General features: G+C 40.5%; 1 protein-coding gene and 1 long non-coding RNA gene across 2 annotated transcripts in view; both read left to right on the forward strand.

Annotated features, from left to right (window-relative positions):
* Positions 1 to 19,677, forward strand: part of LOC115088107 (24-hydroxycholesterol 7-alpha-hydroxylase) — a 308,210-nt gene that overhangs the window by 38,994 nt on the left and 249,539 nt on the right. The window contains exon 5 of the mRNA XM_029596064.1: positions 11,062 to 11,155. Coding sequence (XP_029451924.1) covers positions 11,062 to 11,155 — 94 coding nt within the window. The remainder of the gene's footprint in view (positions 1 to 11,061; positions 11,156 to 19,677) is intronic.
* LOC115088108 lies at positions 15,791 to 17,361 on the forward strand. Its single transcript, XR_003855705.1, has 3 exons — positions 15,791 to 15,872; positions 15,965 to 16,116; positions 16,854 to 17,361. It is a non-coding gene; the product is annotated as an uncharacterized LOC115088108 (long non-coding RNA).

The raw sequence follows: 19,677 nt of genomic DNA on the forward strand, positions 1-19,677 counted from the left end.
ATTTTATTTATTTACTTTTTTCATATAGGAATGTGGTGGTAGCAGGAATTGCTTCCAAGGATCAAGTTGGGCTTTGAAAAACGTTTTTCAGTGAAATCCCATTATATTTCTGTATTTTGAAAGGCCTTTTTTCATCTGAATTGTATTTATTGTAAGCATGTGCCTATGGTGGTACCTCTATAGCCATAGGACCAGATGTTCTAAAGAGTTTGCCTATTTTGAGTCTGAGATTTAAAAAAATAACTTAGCACATTTGGTCCTAATGACTTCATGAAAGGAGGACTGACAAATTGCACTAGGTCAAAGTTAATTTTCATTATGCTTTCCAACATATGGAATGTTGGAAAGCAACTGTGTAGGTAATGCAGATCAATTATTCTGGTTCGGGTTCACTGGATGCTTCAATGGAGTGTATAGTGAGGATGATTTTGTTGATGTATGCATCAGTTATATAATTATATATATATATATATATATATATATATATATATGTGGGAGTTCCCACATGGGCGATGTCCTCAGTCATCTTTTTTGTCTGAACACAGCACAGACATGCATTCAGGTTGCTCCAGATATTTATTTTTCAAAATCCTTTAAAATGTTTGTTTCATTTTCATTATTTTCTTCAGTTTTCCTACTTTTAGTTGCCTTGCTGCACTGCAACACCCACAACAGCACTTTTCAATGCTACAAAAAAAAAATTATATATATATATATATATATATATATATATATATATAATTATATAACTGATGCATACATCAACAAAATCATCCTCACTATACACTCCATTGAAGCATCCAGTGAACCCGAACCAGAATAATTGATCTGCATTACCTACACAGTTGTATGCAAGACACTTCTCATCTAAAGAGACAGAACAATTCAGCTGTTCCCATACGGGAAGCCATGCGAATCTCAATAACACCGCACTAAGATGCTTTTGCAATCCGAGGATATATTTAGGTGAACGGGTGTGAAAAGAACAGCAGGGATGAGGACAGCGATGAGGAAGGATTTAGCTGGGATGGTAGCCGGAGCTCGAGGTAGCTGCTGCCTACCGAGCGCACCACATCACGTGATCTGAAGTCTTCACTTCTTTGATCAACTCACCACAAGGATCTGTTAATCTCTAGCGCTATACTATTTCTATTTATGGTTATGCATACAATTCTTCCATGGTTGGTTAGTTCTTCCCACTCACCCAAAATTTCAACCCAGAGGTTGTGTGGACAACCCAAAAGTGGTCTCAGCTTTCCATATCAATCAATCCATCAAACTATCTACTTTTTATTCTGAGACCCTGTCAATGAAAGATAGCCCCTCATACCTTAGATTGTAAAAGAGCCTTAATCTAGTATTAAGAGAAGAATTCAACCACATTGTCAGGCTTCATATATGTCAGAGGTGTAGCTTCTACTGTTGCTCAACTTAAAGAAGTGCCCCTTGAGGACATTTGCAAAGCTGCAACTTGGTCATCAATTCACACCTTTTACATTCCATTGCTGTATGAACAATAGGGATGTGAATCTGTACCGGACTCGTTTCCGGTATTGGGTTCGTAAAAAAAACCGCGGGAGTTCTTCGTTCCCGCGGTTCTGAGTGTTTTTTTCGGCTGTTGCAAGCCGAAACACCCCCCCCACCACCTCCACCCTTTAAACTTAATTATTTAGAATTCCCCCCCCCCCCCAAAAAAAAAAAACTTTTCTAAAGTACCTGGTGGTCCAGCGGGGGTCCCGGGAGCAATCTCCTACTTTTGGGCTGTTGGTTGCCAGTAAACAAAATGGCATCGATGGCCTTTTGCCCTTATTATGTGTCAGGGGCTATCGGTGCCATTGGCCGGCCCCGTCACATGGTAGGAGCAATGGACGGCCGACGCCATCTTTAAAAATGGAGCCTGCATGGGGGCAGGAAGAATGGAGGAGGCTTGCCATTGGCCAGTGGGGGCAGGAAATGGGGGAAGCACAACCGGGGCAGTGGGACACTGGGCTCCGCGACACACTGGTGTGTCATGACACACCGTTTGAGAATCGCTTTTGTAGAGGAGTATAAAACTGAAAGAATTTCAATGATTTTGGCCAAGTATGGGATAAATGTAGTAAACTGTATTAGTGCTAATCAGACACTAGTGCCCATGAAATGCATGTATTACATTTGTGAAGTTGTATATTATTTGAGCTAATGTACCAACATTAACCCTAATGCATGCTGCATTACTTTAATGTATTGATGGGATGCAGGTAGATTCATTATACCTTAAAAATGACAGGAGTCGGGTGGCACCATATTGACTAACCAATTTATTGAAGCATGAGCTTTCAAGGACAGATGCCAGCACTGTTTTTATCTTTTGACCTGTGTGCTTCTGTTAATTGTCCAGGACACTGGTGTGGGACAGTTTTCAGCTCCAGCTTTTGGTCAGCCTGTATATTTTGGAGCTCGACTGATATTCTTTCAATTTTTGCTGTACTCCGGTTTGTACATCCTCAGTCAGCATTTGCTGGCAATCCTGATGATATTTTACTTGGGTTAGTAGTTCTTTTATTGCCATATGATTATGGGCAATCAAGATGACCTCTCCTTGCCGGATGGTCCAGCTTACTTGATTCATCAGTTCAAAAGCATAGTCAGTGGATCACTGGCAAGGTCCCATCATGGACACATACGACACTTTTATGTTAACATATCTGAGTTTTGGTGACATAGATCCAGGGCAATCTATTCTGTCACCTCTTGTTTTTATATATATATATATATATTTTATATACCATCGTTCCAGAGGTAGATCACAACGGTTTACATATATAGCATTGAATTACATTGTAAAAAGAAGGCAATAATAATTTCTAATATTATTAGTATAAATGTGTAAATAACAGTTATAAGAAAATAGTATGTTTACTATTGCTGGTCCTAAATTTGGAACTCTTTACTTAGTCCACTAAGACTTTCAATTGAAAAAAAAAAAAAAGAAATTCAAACAAGATCTTAAAACCTGGCTCTTCAAAAAAGCCTACGAACTAACTTGGATTTTTCATTGATAAAATATCTTCAAATTTGTATAGTCAAGAAACAGATCATGCACTTTTCTCCTTTCATTTTTTTATAAATTTCTACAACTCCTATATGATTCATTCCTTGGAATTTCTAATCCATTGTTGAAGTAATTACTATTTTCTTATAACTGTTATTTACACAGTTTCTATATACTTATTTTTCCTTTAGGCATTGATCATCTATGATATTTTTTATGTTTATATTTTCTGTTTCTGCAAGGGGTGCAGGTTATCCAAAATGTTTGCTGAGGGGGTTTTGGGAGAGGGTTGGGTGATGGGGTGGAAAGAGGTTGATGAATTTTCTAATATGGGGTGTTGGGGTGTTTGGGAAAGAGTTTTGGTTTGTTATGGAAGTCTTTCTCATTCTGGGTTTTGTGGGTGGGGGGAGTGTTTTATGAGAGATTCAGATTAAGGGGAATAAGAGACTGTGTGGGTGTTATGCTGTTCTCATCCTGTCCCGATGGGAATCCCACTGGAGAGACTACTGGCAAAGAGGGGGAAGGTAGGGGTCGAGTTTTAGAAGAGGTCATGAGAGAGGGGGATATGTTCAAGGATTATAGTTTAAATAAAGGGATGGGGAGGGACAGTTGGGGTTTAGTTGGGGATATTGGAGCATTTAAGTGACATGCTTTATTGTTACTTGCCTTGTCAACTGTTTTCTTGCTTGTTATGTTTAGCAGTTTGAGACTTGCACTTTGCAGACCACTGTATCTACAATTCTAAGAGACATGGTGATCCATGTCTGGAATTTCAACTACTACCATTTTAATAACTGCAATACGGGTATCCTTCTGGTGATGGATATGAACCTAAGTCAACGCAGATGTGTCTCCTTGAATGTGAGGGGATCTCTTCCCCTATTAAAAGGAAATGTATCTTGCAATTTGCATATAAGAACAAGGTACAGATTTTATTGCTCCAAGAGAGTCAATTGAGTCAATTGAGACTCCAAGAGACTCAATTGATAAATTGAAACAGGGATGGGTGGGTCAAATCTTTTATTCTTCTTACAACTCAAGAAGCAAGTTCTATATATTGGTGGATAAAAATCTGCCCCCTAATTGTACATAGTCATTGAGTGAACACGGAAGGGTGATATGTTATTTTCGGAATGCAAGTTATATACTCCCATATTTACATTGGTTAATGTATATGGTCCAAATTATGACTAAACAGAATTTTACAAGGTCCTAAAGGATACAGTAGCTGTGTTTGGATTCAAATAGCTTTGTATTGGTGGAGACTGGAATGTATGCCCAGATTCTAATATGTATTAAATATCTACGCCCAAGTCAGGGGTCTCCTTGGTGCCTAGTATCAATATATGGCATGTGCAGAAAGAAACTACACCTATTACTCTCCAAGTCATACATCAGATTAGATTATTTTCTTATGCATGCCACAATTTAATTCTAGAATTAGGAATAGTAGAATCATGGCCAATATAATATCTGACCCCTCCCCAGTGGAAAATTTTTGTTTCTGGGCTCTTTCAAAATCCGATCTTTTCAGTGGAGAATTAATACAGCTCTGCTTGGACACAAAACAGTTCCCAAACCTTCTTAAGGTTACACACTCCTGTAATGGATTGCATGTCCATCTTGAGATGGGAAATTTTCAAGGCATGTTTCCAAGGCAAGCTGATGAGTTTTGCGAGTTTCCTCAAAAAAAGAAAGCACACTTACTGGCTAATTAGGAATGCGTGTGTGCCCATAAACATGCGTATTGGCACGTGAGTGGAGATATGCCGCAGTTTGATATTGTGTGTGCAAGTACGCACATATAATTTAAAATCCCCTTGCCACGCATATGTGTGTGCATAATCTTAAGAGGCGGCTCAAGTAAATGTCCCACTCGCGTTTCCGCTAGGGCTTTAGCAGCTTCTATGCGCGTATGCAGGTGGATTTTAAAACATGTTCACGCAAAAGATAAACTAGTTTTTCCAGTTAGTCCATCAGTTTGTCCAATTGATACTTAGGTCTTCCAGACCCCTCTGGTTCTTCATCCTGTAAGGCCTCCCGACCCCCAAACCTTCACGCTGTGCTGAAAGCCTTAAAACCCGAGATCTCTAGACTTGCTCCTCATCAGGACCAGAGGTGAAGTCACGCGGATGTCACATGGACGCGCGCCATGGACATCTTTTTTAAAATTCGGAGTTACGAGCATAATTCTTAGCCCTGCCCCAGAATGCCCATGTCCCGCCCCTTTTGTGCCCCCTTATTTTTGATGTGTGCATGGGAATGTACATGCATGCTTCATGGCTTGTTAAAATTTGTGTTGCTTGTGTGCGGCCCGCAGTCGTGCATATGTGGCCGTTTTTGCATGAGCAATGCTTTTAAAATCTGCCGCTTAGGTTGTTTGGAGGTCTTTTGACCTTCCAGTAAGAATAACTCACTACTATACAGTCTAGGTTTGTAAAATTTAAAAAAAAATCCTTTACTTACTAGGAATAATCATAAACTCAGATCTCTCCATGAAACAGCATATCTTCTCTTACTAAAAAATCCTTTTACAAACTATGGCTTCTAAAACACCTCCGACCATTACTTTTCTACCGTGATTACAGAACCATTCTTCAATCTCTAGTCTTTTCTGGGCTAGACTATTGCAATGCACTTTACCTAGGACTACCAGATTCCTCACTTTATCCCCTTCAACTGATTCAAAATAGCACAGCCGGGATACTAACCAAAACTCCTTTACACAATCATATCACTCCAATTCTGCAATCATTACACTGGCTCCCCGTAAAGTACAGGGTAAAATATAAAATTCTCTCCTCTATCCATGGTCTAATTCACAATCCAACTTCCACCTGGCTCTGTTCCTTACTACGGATTTACAAACCCGCATGTCATTTAAGATCACTCACTCAAAACCTTCTAGATATTCCCTCACCCAAACAAGCTAGGCTAGATGTTACCAGAAAGAGAGCTTTCTCGATAGCCGGTCCAATACTTTGGAATTCACTCCCAAATCCCCTCCGGTTAATATCAAACTCTTCTCATTTCAAAAAATCACTTAAAACCTATCTTTTCCAACTCGCATTTAATATACCCACCCAAGATCAAAAGCAACACCTAACATAGTACATCGACCCATCCATAGCTCCTATACATCGCACTCATCTCATCACACACCCTCCCTCTCTCTTTCTCCCCTCCTTGTTAGTTATATTATTATCTTTCATCCCATTCCCTTCACCTCCCCTCCTTCCCCTTCCCTCTGCAATAGTAAGTCCCATGGCAACAATTTTTTCGTTTTTCTTTAGTTTGAGTAAATGATTGATTTTATTTTAAGCTAGAATTTGTTCTAGCTATTAATTAATTTTTATGTACATTTTAAACTTATTTTGATTTGATTGTTTCTTTGAAAATTTTATTTTTATCTAATGTAAACTGTTTTGACAATTTATTTTTATAAAATGGTATATAAATATTTTTAAATAAATAAAATAAACTGATGCAGATTTTTAAAAATCATTAGCGTATACACTGGAGAATAGTGCAATCCATGCAGCAAAAAACTCAGTATGTAGTCCTAAAAGTTACAGTCACTGCAGAATCTTTACACACTAGGGGTTTTCTTCTTCCACTAGCTCTGAGGTACTTAAGAGAATGGGACCATCCTGAGGCTCTCCCGTTTCTGGTACCTGCTTTTTTGTGTGCAAATCTCTGTAGTCCACTGAACTGGAGCACTCTCTTGAACAGATGGACTTCTGCTGACTCCTTTCAAGCAGAAGCTGAAAATAGATCTCCCCAGTCTGGGAAACCATAAATCCACGCCGCAAGCCTTAAGTGAAATACAGTGAGGATGGGACTAACTCCCCCTTTAACTACTCAATATCTTGATTCCTTAAATCTGAGGATCCTCCTTGGGAGCCCAAGAAAATTCCCCTCCTCCTTGAAGGCCTGTGGGTTCTGAGCCTTTGCTAACTTTTCAGGATGGAAGACGTAATGAAAGAACAGAAGCCAAAAGTTTCGTGCGTTTTGTTAAACACACTCCTTTAGAAGACATTTCCCACTGGAGAGTGTCAGTGTCTCTCTGACCCCATGCGTTCAGCATCTGTGAAGACTATCATTAGTAAGGGTTGCTTCGATGAAACTTTTACATGTACAAAAGGGGCCTTCTAACTTAAGGGGTCATTTCCTAATCTATGTTGGGCATTTAGTGTGTGATAAATGCCTTAATGCATCAATAATGTGCTGAATTTTTAATACTGTGCACTATTTCACCCCTGATATTGCAGGAATGGTAATGAGCAGCTTTGCAAAGCAGCTCATGACTAGGCAATTTCATGTTAATTAAAATAATGTGGCTTGCCTGAAAAATTACAAGTCACATTATTTTCAGGAAGGTTAACTACAACTCAGGAATTGTAGCTTACTTTCCCTGGGAGCATCGAGACACTAAAAAGTGTTCCGATGCTCCTAGGACAGTGAATTAAAGGACCCAAGCAGCCTGAAGTAACTTACCCAAAAAGTAAGACAAATCCCCCCCCCCCCCCCCCCCCCACACACACACACCCTCCCAGGGTTCTTGCGAGACGCCATCTCTTGAGCCCAAGTGAATAAAAGAAAAACAAAATAATTGCACTGGCTCCGCCCTCTCCCTCCCAAACTTCACCTCTCTATTACCCCCCCTCCCCAGGTACCCAGACCACCCTTCTGGCCTCCAGACACCCATCCCCCCACCCCTGTCCCCCCTTGATCATACCTTTCAATCCCTGGTGGTTAGTGGAGCCTGGTACATCCTCTAGGCTTCGGCCCATGCACCATGACTGAAAAAATGGAGCTGGCTGACCAATTTTGTAGTATGCCCTTAGGGACAGAGTACCACAGTTTAGAAAACCCAACAGTCTCTTCTCCTCTGGACAAAATACTGAAGCATAGTAAATGACCCCCGTAGTTTGGAGGTACTTCCACACAAAGGGGCCATATAAGCTATCATGCAGAGCTTATAGTACAAAGATGGCCAAGACTAAGTCACACAAGAGTCCCTATTACCACAAACCAAACAGGATCCCCAAAAAGTATCGTGGAGCACCTGGTTCCACTCTGCAAGGGGTGGTATCTAGGTTTCAGGAAGTGGGTGGAGAGGAGCCCCAGTGAGCATGCTTCATAGAAAACTGCCCATTAATCACACACACACGTGCGAGAATGATGATGTGTTAGCATTAAGCTGCTAATGTGGTGCATTGTCATTTGCGCACATGCATTTTGTATCTCACTTTATTTATACATCGTTAATTCAGGGCAATGTTTTTAACAGATTCTGGGCATGCTTAGGATCAAGAAAGAGGGTAGTGATAGGAAAGAAGTTGAAAGTTCAAGTAAAAGGAGATGGGGAGATTGGTTGAGCCAATCTGGACTTTTTCCTGCCATCATTTATTTATTTATTTATTTAAAGCTTTTTTATACCGGCATTCATGATAAAATCATATCATGCCGGTTTACAGAAAACAGGGGAGTGATAAACATTGAACGAAAACTGGTGTTGATATGTAGCGAAGAAGTTACAATAAACAAGGGAAAATTAGAACTTGGAGAAGAAGAAGAGTAGCTGGAACGATTTACTATGTTAAGGCCTGCAAAGAAAATAATGTGTGGTAATGCCTGATTTTTTAACATTGCCTATTACATAGACCCCTATGTTCTTGGGGCTGAAACACAGCTGGTTGCCATAAGTGAACTGAAGGATCTCTTAGCCTAGCTGTCTATTTGCAAACAGCTTGTATTTCAGCCTACCCCTTGCATGAACTGTCCATCTTCACCATACTTTTTAGTTCTCCCATTGGGTGATAAAGGTACTGAAATGTGGAGGAGGAACAGTGAAATTGAATGTGATGTTAATCGCCCTGCGTTAAGCCTATGTTTTGTTTCTCAAGCCTTAATCCTCCCTCCCCCCCCCTAGATTTTATTTTTATCTGATACTTTACTGAACTAAAGGGACAAGAATCAAACTGCCACTGCTGGTTCAAGTAGCATAGGAACTCTTAAGATTACCCACAGCATTTGCACCAGTAATTAAGCAAAATAGTACCCACAGAGATGGGTGCTTGCTTTTTCCTGCAGCTATTCTGTTACGAGCGCGCGCAGGCGCGGTCGTCGTAAGCGGGTGGTGGTGAGCCCTTGGGCCACGGCAGGACTCAAGGAGGAGCCCCAAGCCACACCGTGGGAGGTGAGCTGAGCAGGCATGGTGAGTCAGGCAGGCAGGAACAGAAGCAGGGAGTCCGACCCTCAGCCGGACCTGCATGCCCATGGTAGCCAACACGGGGAAGTTGACTAATGAACGGTCCTCCGACTGTTCCCGGCCCTTTCGGACCTGCCGCAGGGAACGGCAATGGGCAGCAGGCCGGACAGAGGCGAGGGCAGACAGAGTCCTTAAACAGAAGACATCAGACGGGGCAGAAGCAGACATCCAAGACAGGCTGAAGCAAGACACTGAAGACAGGGCAAGGGCTGAAGCGAGACACAGGAAAGATCCAGGCAAGCAGGAACTCCGATGCTGGGATACTCACATCCGAAGCCCCCTCGGCTGGCAGAAGCTCAAGAGCCCGTGGGACGAATCCCTCCTGTTGGCCACTCCAGGGCCCAACAGGACAGAAGGCTCAGGAACCAGATGAGGACGTAGGTCAAGGCAGAGACAGGAAGACATCCGGGCAAGGGCTGAAGCAGACACTGTAGACAAGGCTGGACGGAAACATGGCACTGTCCATCAGGGCGCCCTACTCAGCCCACCCGTGGGACTGAGTCGCGGACCACCCTGTCCCAGACGCGCCCTACACAGCCCAGGAAGGCTGGTCACGGACCACGCTGAGAAGGAGGGTGCAGGGAAACTCCAGGCGAACAGGAACTCCGATGCTGGGATACTCACATCCGAAGTCCTTACGGCTGGCAGGCACAGGAACAAACATCTAGGCAGAGACACAGGACAGGAACCCAACAAGGCATAGGCGAAACCGGGGGACCTGGATCGGCAAAGTTACAGACGACTGTAGAGCCCGATCCGGAGGCCCTTTGCAAGTGAACAGAAAGTCCTTAAGTACTGGAGGTAGAAGGCAACTCCCTGGGAGGAGCTTGCCAGGACCGCCCACCGCTGGTCCTATAAGTCAGGTGGAGAGCTGCGGGCCAGCCCCTAGGAAAGGGCGTCGCCAAACAGGAAGTCCAAACGCTGGCATGCAAGCCACGGCACAGCTAGGCCTCTCAGGCCCTGGAGCAAGTCCCGGATGGAACACAGGCGAGGCCCAGACTTCAGGGCGGCCTCTGGAGGAAGGTAAGAGACCTCCTGTAGCGCAGCAACAGGGGGGATCGCAACATATTCTTCCTGTAGAAAAAACCTGCAAAGATTCCCCTCTGCTGATCCAAACGCCACATTTACCCGCATTGAGGCTGGGAGGTTTTAAAACAAGCCTTTTCCAACATTGTTTAACCCATGGAAATGACTTTGATTATTACTCTCTGTAGGGTAGAAGGGGTATACTAAATTGGTTTCTAAGTGGTGCTTATTGAATTTATCAATAAATACGGGATAAGGTATATGGTAAGCAGGCCACACACTGGATGAGGCTTGTTTATATTGATAAGTTATTTTAAAAATCTTTTGTGGCAGGTCATTTTTTGAACTGCTTTTGTTTCTTGGTATGTAATGAGCTAAAAGACACTTTCTGTTATTTAAGTACTTTTTTTCTGCCTATTACAATATGTTTGAACATACCAATTTTTCACGCTTCTTTCAAATATACATTTTTTTTAAATATATGCATTTTGGATTTTTTGGATTTATGTTAGTGGTATTTCTTCACTTTTTTTTTTTCTTTTTAAATTATCGGAAGGGAAGCATGATATAGATAAGGGAGGCACAGTCTTGCACTTCTCTTACCCAAGTATTTGTCAGGAAAAGGAACTAGAACTTCAGCACAACCAGCCAGCCTGCTTTCATGATGCAAATATATCTGGTAACCATTTGACTTTTTGTTATAGTTTTTCATTTTATCTCTTCATAGAGACTGGTCTGAATCCAAACAGTGGCTTCTTAGAATGTTTGAAAGAGTTGTGAGAGAAGCTGAGAGAAACTACCCTTCTGAGGATAAATTCAAGGTAGGGAACACTACCAGGATAGCATGTGTAATAGATATATGTATAGATATAGTAACCAGTACTCAATACTAAAAAACTCATCAAGAGATAGATACCCTAATATGTAGATACCTACTAAAAAACTGAGAGAACATCCATATGTTCTCTCAGTTTTTTTTTCCGATCCCATCCCTGACCCCTCCCTCTCCCACTCCCCCCCTTCTTCTTTTCCCCCTCCCCCCCTGTTTTATTGTATTATTGTTTTTATTGTTTTATTGTTTTTACTGTTTTTTGTAATTTTCCTCCTTTAAGTTCACTGTAAACCGGCATGATGTGCTTCACGAATGTCGGTAAATAAAAGTAAATAAATAAATAAATATGTTTCACAATATGACATTTTGAATAGATATTACCCAATTTTATTATAACTTATAAATGCATACAATACCAATCTATTACAACCACCATCACCTATATATGGTTACAATAATCACACCTCATACTAACCCATATCAACACTCATACTCGTTCACTCATCACCAACACCCACAACAACTAGATTAAGTTCAATTAAAATATTTTATTTATTTATTTTATTTTTATTTATTTAAGGTTTTTATATACCGGCAATCATGAAAACATATCTTGCTGGTTTACATAAAACAGGAGTGCAGTATAAACATCAAACTGGAACTGTGGTGACAGAAGGTGCAGTTACATTTAACAGGGATAGCAGAACTGGGAGAAGGAGGAAGAGAGAGGATAGAATAGTAACAGTTAAACAATATACAAATTAAATGCGATGTACAAAAGGCATGGTTGAGGGCTGATTGTTTTGAGTAGGAGACAGTGAAGTCATTAGATTGTGCCGGGAAAGCTTGCTTGAACAACCAAGTCTTAAGTCTTTTTCTAAATGTTAGGAGGCAGGGCTCCTGTCTGAGATCTGAAGGAATGGATATACAATATAAAAATATACAATATTTTTATATTGTATATCCATTTTTATATTGTATATCCAATATAAAAATATACAATATAAAATATACAATATTAAACTTCTCAAAAAGTTGTGTAATTACTTGTTTGTTAAATTTTCTTAATCACTTTGTGCATGAACTCTGTGATTTACATAATAACATAAATAACAAAGGTAACATAAAATTATAAATATGAAATAAACAGAATAAAAAATTGGCAATCATTAACAGCCTAAAACAAAAAAATTGCTTGGCAGATCATGAAAGCCTATAGGACTGTTAGACTGTGCCTGAGTACTCTCCGCAGCTACATAGCATATGAATGGGGCCTCATAATGCAGGAGACGTTGTAGAATGTATACAGGCTCTACTTAATTGATTGCTTGATTCAGCAAGAACACCTTTAGAGCTGTTTTGAATTTCTTTGGACATTCTTCAAGTCTCAAGGATGCGGGTATTTAATTCCATAAAATAGGAGTGGCTACAGAGAAAACACAGTCTCTTGTGGATGCTAATCTAGTTGTTTTTATTGAAGGCATCTCAAGAAGGCCCTTTTCCTGAGATCTAAGATTCCTCGTTGGTTGGTAAATGCGTAGTGATACATTTTCCCAAGGAAAACAAGAAGTACTAAATAATTTGTGAATCATGAGTAATATTTTTGAATGTACTCTGAAACACACTGGAAGCCATCGAAAAAGCATAAGAATGGGAGTAATATGATCAGAGCATTTCGCTCCACCAATTAAGCATGCAATTGATTGAGAAGGAGTTGAAGAGGTTTTAGAGATAATTTAGGAAGTCCAAGGTATATGGCATTGCAATAATCAATGAGCAGAAGTGCTGTTGCCTGAACCACCAACCTGAAATCACTCTAATCAAGTCGATTTTTCAGGCCTTGAGTATTCTCAATTTGAAAAAAGCATTTTTTATTACACTCTTAATATGTTGATAGAATGATAAGTTTAAATATAGCCATACACCCAGGCTTTTGACATGAGGGGAAATAGAAAATTGAATGTTGTTTAAGACTAAACTGGCAGGGACAACAACACTGTTAGAATGCTTAATAACCAGAAATTATGTCTTGAAAAGATTTAAAGAAAGTTTATTGTGTTGTAACCACTGTTAAATTGTTGAGAGGCAGACTGTCTCTGACAGGGTGGGAAGCATCTTAATAAAAAATTGTATATCGTCTGCATAAATTCTGTATCCATCACATAAGCTTGACAAGATTTTGCAAATTGGGGCCAAACAGATGTTGATTAACGTAGACTTGGTATCTCTGTACATATCACATTTATATACATGAATCAATACACAAATTTAGACATTCCATCTACAAGATATATTTACAACCTTTAATTTTTAGTCCATTTGTAGAACCTGTGTTCATTTATTCTACAAATGGATTATAAAAATTAAACTTGTGGGAGAACAAAATGGCGCTGTGAAGGAAGGACAAGGTTAGCAGAGCTCCCGAAAGTCGTCTTGAATTGAACTTTTTTTCCTGATTTAAAATTGAAATGCCTCACACAAAGAGGAAGGGGGGAGGGGACCTCGACCCCCGTATGCCTTCCTCAGGTCAGGCGATGATTAGAGAATTCTACCCCACTGTGGGGACTTCTCCAGGAGAGTCTGCTGCGATCCGGGAGGAGGAGCAAGCTTCCGAACCTCTTGACAAAACATCTCTGAGCCCTAGAGCACCAGAGACTTCCTCCCCCCCAGCCCATGTTGGAGCGTTTGGGCTTCTGGGACCGGAGTTGCCCCAGATGGAGGAAGTGTGCGAAGGAGGCCCAACTGCGGGAGTGACGGGAGAAACTCAGGGCGAGAGAGTTTTATCTGCCCTGAGAGAAGTGAACATCAGGACACTGAGTGGAATAGGCAGTTTGCTGCCGTAATCCACTGAAGAGAGAAGTCAGACGGATCTAGGCAGATCGGGGAACTCAATACAAGAAACACCGGTGTTTATGGTTTTAAGGTGTTTGGTGGATTCTTAGGTGCTGCAGTGATGGCCACTCCCACGGGGAGGAGCCCTGCAGGGAACTGCAATACCTGGCTAGACTCAGATGCAAAAGCACAGAGAGAGTCTTTATTGTACAGCTTGTAGAGTTCAACAGAGGTGGCAGTAGTGAGTAGATTCCTGCAGCAGCAGTCTTGGGTCCTCGGCTGAGGAGACCCATCCCACAATGGTGGTATAGGGAGCTCCGATGCAGATCTTCAATGGGGAGTTGTAGGTGAGACAGACTGGTAGATGTTAGATTACTCACACTCTTGTAGCTGTAATGGTGGAGTTCCCAGCAGGTAGGAGTAATGGTAGCAGGCACCAAAATAGACAGCTCAGGCCCTCGAGGAGCGAGTACCTGGATACTGGGTAGGCACCTGGAAAGAAGCATAGTGCCCCCGAGGAGCGGGTACCCAAGTTAGTAGAACCCCGGAGGGTGGAGAGAGCTTCCAGCAGCAGCAAGAAATGGCAGAGCAGTTTAGACCGGACGAATCCAATCCTTGCTAACTCAGTCAGTCAGCAAATGGGCAGCCTAAATACCCAGATGTTGTGATGTCACTCAAGGGGGATGCCCCCGAGGTTCGCGCCGATGTGGATAGCGCGTGTGCATCCTAGGAGGCCCTCAGGTGAATCATGGCGGAAAACCTTGCCATAGCCGTCCTGGGGACGCCTGAGACTGCGGCAAGCAGACGCGGCAGTCGCCATTTTCCCGAGGCTGGTGGAGAAAGCAAATATTCAGGTGAGGCATGTGGGACGAAGGTTGTTAAAAAAAGCCAGATACAGTGACTTTAGATGCCTAATGGAACGCAATCTCTGTTCTTGAAAAAGCCATAATTACCTTGACGTATGCTATACAAAGCTCTCAAGATCAACTTGGTGTGGTAAACCCGGTTGTATTGGCTAACTCCACTAAAATTCAGGAATTAGACTCTTCAAGTTAATCAAATGAAGGAAATTCAGACTGGCCTAATTCAAGGGGAATTAAAGACAGATAAACAATTTGAAATTCTGGAAAATAATCTCAGATATAACAATCTGAGAATAATGAATTTCCCAAAGTGTAAAATCATCTCCCCCAAGGAACAGCTAAATAAATATTTTCGGGAGGTTTTGTCCTTTCTCCGGGTGAATTACCTACCATTTTGAAAGTATATTTTCTATCAGAGGCAGTAAAGAAAGGAGGAGGAACAGAGGTTGGAGGCGCTCGTGGACAGAACCTAGAGTCACAAGGGCAAAATAACAGTCCTACTTAATAATCATCAAACATCACAGAAGGACATGAAAACACAAAATCTATTTGATACAAAAATATCCTAGATTGCTTCAAAAAAAGAGTTATATATCAGACTATTAATACATTTAGCACATGTTCTATTTTTTCTTTATCTCAGGATGTTCATAAATCTTAAACATATAACATAAATATAACATGGTTGCTGTGAGTTTAAGAACTTATGAGGATTTTTTATCTATCTCCATAGCGGGATTTCCTCTGTTTATGTTCCTGATTAACTTCCCTACCTTGCAGGTGGGGATTTAAATGAGGTAGAAAGGTTTGGCGGTTTTCACGATTTTTATTGGTTGAAGAGGTTGTGGTGTTTTTTGAGTGACACTTTTTTGCCCTGCGGGAGGGAATTTAAATTTAGCGGAAATTGTTGAGGAAGTTCCGTTCTGGCAGCCATTGTTCAGTGGCGTTGTACGGTGATGAGGAGAAGAGTCTGCATGAAAATATGTGAAGCGATGTTGACTTCATAGTGTGGTAAGTCTTTTTAGTTTCAGACAGGTATTTGTGTTGGATGCATCATAAATTATTTGATAGTTGCTAGTATCTTATTTGGTTTTTTGATTTAGAAAGCATTACTTGTTTGAGGCATATGTGCCCGTTTTGCGGAGGAACTTGGATCCTTGTGGGGGACCCCTCCGTTTGAAAAAAGTTGTGGGAAAAGAAACATTTTTGGCGTTGTCAATAACAATCGGATGTGAGTATAGCGTTTAGCACATTGGTAGGTATCGTGTATAAATTAGATAATATTGTACATTTAAGATTTGTGACGATTTTTTTCTAATGGTTTATTTTTGGTAATGGGTATTATAGGTAGTGCCTATCCCGACGTGTGAATGCAATTGGTTACAGACCAAAGTAGTGAATCCCTTTAAAGCAGAGATGGATTGATCAAAATTACAGCAGTAACTGCACCCCTGAGGAAGCTTGATTGCGAAACAGGGTCCCTGTCGGGAGAGTGAATATGAAGGGATTATGAATTTTTGAAACTGGATATATGCATGTACTTGACATGTGAAGAATTTTTTATGAGATATTTAAAAATATATATTATTGCAAGTGTTCTATGTTGTGAATATTATTCATGTACATGTATATTACTACATTTAGGGATCATTGCATTGTGTAATGTTTGTATTTGTTTAATAGATATTTTGGGGAGATGTGCAATATGGTGGGGTTTTTTAATAATGTATGGTTGTGGTGAGTGAATGATTGTATTTTATGGGATATTGTATTCTGTTGGGTATCTGCACTATGTTTAAAAAATTGTTAATGAAAAATAATAAATGATATTCATAAATATGTTATATTTATGTTATATGTTTAAGATTTATGAACATCCTGAGATAAAGAAAAAATAGAACATGTGCTAAATGTATTAATAGTCTGATATATAACTCTTTTTTTTGAAGCAATCTAGGATATTTTTGTATCAAATAGATTTTGTGTTTTCAGAACCTAGAGTCACCATCTCCACTTGAGGATTTATCTGGGTTCCTAGAGACTTCACAGGAAGAACAGATTGAGAGAAGAGGAATTCTACTGGTTAAATTTCTAGTACCTGCAGAAAGAGACAAAGTATTAAAATGTTTTTTCCGGAACAGAAATAAGTTTTACTTGGGAGAAAAAATATGGATTTATCCAGACATTATAAGATCTACTCAATTACGTAGGAAAACATTTTTGAATCTCTGTTCTAAAGCCTGTTCATTAGGTGCACAAATATTGATAAAATTTCCTTGTAAATGTATTCTAACAATAAATAATATAAGATATGTTTTCATGGGGCCAGACCAATTAGAAACATTTTTTAATTCTAAAAGTGACCTGACCTAGATGTCGTTAAATATACTGGTATTTATTTTGTAATCCCTGCTACTTCCTTCTTTCTTTTTATTAATATTGTAAAATTTATCTTATTGCTCCTGTTTTCTTTGTTTGTTCTCCCCAATTTCATGGTTAAAAACAGGATAAAGTCAGATAGTAATAGTATATGGATATAATATTGTCATTACTAAAAAAGAATTAAAAATTCTATAATTTCTTTACTTAATGAGTACTAAAAATGTGTATTTCTTAATATTTGAATGCTCTACCTGAATTGTAAGGTATGAATGAATCCTTATTGTATATGATTAAAACCAATAAAGAATAATTGAAAAAAAAATTAAACTTGTATTCACATAAAAACCATCATTGCTGATTAGATCCGTCACTCAATAGCCCAGTCCAAGAAATTAAACCCACAGCACAACACACAGTGGGTGCAGGCTGCTAAGGACAGTAAACTGCAAAAGCCTTAATTTATTTTGCCTTGGGTATGAAACAGAAATCAACCAGAAAAAGAGGAATATTAGTGATTGCCTGTTCTAATAATCAACCTGAAATCCTTTTGCTCCAAAATGATATATACTTATACTCAAGACAAAATAAATGCTTAAGGCTTTTATAGTTCACTGTCCTTAGCCTGCACCACTGTATGGTGTTGTGGGTTTAATTTCCTGGACTGGGCCATTGATTGATGGATCTCATGAGCAATGATGCTTTTTATGTGAATACAAGCCAATTCTTGAATCACACGGTTTTCTGCACAGATCACATTCAAAATAAGGGATTATTTAAATATGGAGCTGCTTTGACATTGACATTTCTCCATTGGCGATGCGAGATGGCTCTGTTCACATTAATGCACATCTACGTGACAGTTCTGATACCAATGTTCTGTCTTCTGCAGCTAAGCAGAGGTCTGTGTTCTTTAGTCCTCAAGCCCTCATATGCTCTGTCAGACACTATACTTTTTAAACTCTCCACCTCACAATCTCTGATTATTTACCAGTTGCCCAAGGAAGACTCTTTTGGGAAAGTAGGTGTCATTCATATGCATTTTATGTCTGGGTGGTGATGGTGGTCCCAAAGAGGGGGGAAAGGAACATGTGTGGAGCTGGGGATTGATGCCCCTTAGATGCCATTTGTGTGCCCAAGGTCAATGGTGGTGTCTAGGGTGGCATAGGCCTGGTAATTGGGGCCCCTGTGGGAAATGCAGTGGAAGTATTGTCTGTCGGCTCATGTTGCTCAGTCAGTTTGTTGAGATCCAAGGGCATTTGTAGTGATTCTTGGGCATGCATGCCATAAACACAGAAGTAAGAGCTGGATTGAGACGCTGCTGGAGATCTCCAGGGTGTTAAGGTGGACAGAGAAAGCAATAGGGAGCAGACGGCTTGGCTTCTGCCACCACTGCAAGGTTCAGGGGCATCTCTGACTTATGGCAGGTCCTGTAAACATCAGGCCACTGAGTGGTGGAGAATAGCATTTAAAGCAGACAGGAAACAGAAGCAGGCACCTAAGGTTCCACAGCCAAGGGGAAAGCACTCAGTTGGGCACAGATTTCAGGATGAGCAATAGCGTTAAGTGGCTCGAGCAAACTCGAGGACAGCGGCTTGATCCCAGAAACACTATTGTAAGTGTGGGTGAGAACAGGAGTGCTGTCTCCGGTGCTGAATTTGTTTTTCTTAGGAGTGTGAATTAAGGAAAGTTGTTTGTTTTTGTTTTTTGTTTTTTTGGTCTGGAATTTGTTTCTTTAAAAATGAAAGAGAAAAGGGCCAATATTAAAAAATCCCTAAAACAGCCAATTTATCCAGATAAAATTAGTTGAATAGGTTATCCTGGCTATTCCTCAGGATAAATATCCCACTGAATACCTCCAAATAAAGTTATTCAGCTAGCTTTACCAGATAATGTTAAATCTGACAGTCTATCTTTGAATATCACCCAGTTAGATTTAAAGTTATCCAGCTACCTTTAGATGGATAACTTTAGGATTAACTGGCTGTATTCAAAGTATAGATCTGGTTAAGTGCCACCTCTGCCTGATCCTCCTTTCAAATGTTGACAGCGGTTGTAGCCCACCTGCCCCTTCCAGATCCCACATTAAAAATAAGTAGAGCTGCAGCAGTCCTCACTCCCTTACCTGATTTAAAAAAAAAATGTGTATAGGAAAAGTGGTTCCCCCTCCCATCCACCAAATCCACACCCTCAAACCCCCCATCGCCAACCAGGACTCCCAGATGTTGAAGAAATGCAGAGTAGGAGTAATAGTCTTCTATCTCCTGCCTCTCTTTTAATATAGATGTACCTGGAGTCAACATCTCTGGGCATGTATATATGTATTTATTCACTTTATTGTGGAGTGATTGGATCTGAAGGCCCTTGTCCATGGCGCAACTTCATGAGATACCAGAACCATCTGCATGAGAAGACACTGAAAAACTGTCAGGGATGA

Source organism: Rhinatrema bivittatum, chromosome 3 (assembly GCF_901001135.1).
Source record: "Rhinatrema bivittatum chromosome 3, aRhiBiv1.1, whole genome shotgun sequence".
Taxonomy (NCBI): Eukaryota; Metazoa; Chordata; class Amphibia; order Gymnophiona; family Rhinatrematidae; genus Rhinatrema; species Rhinatrema bivittatum.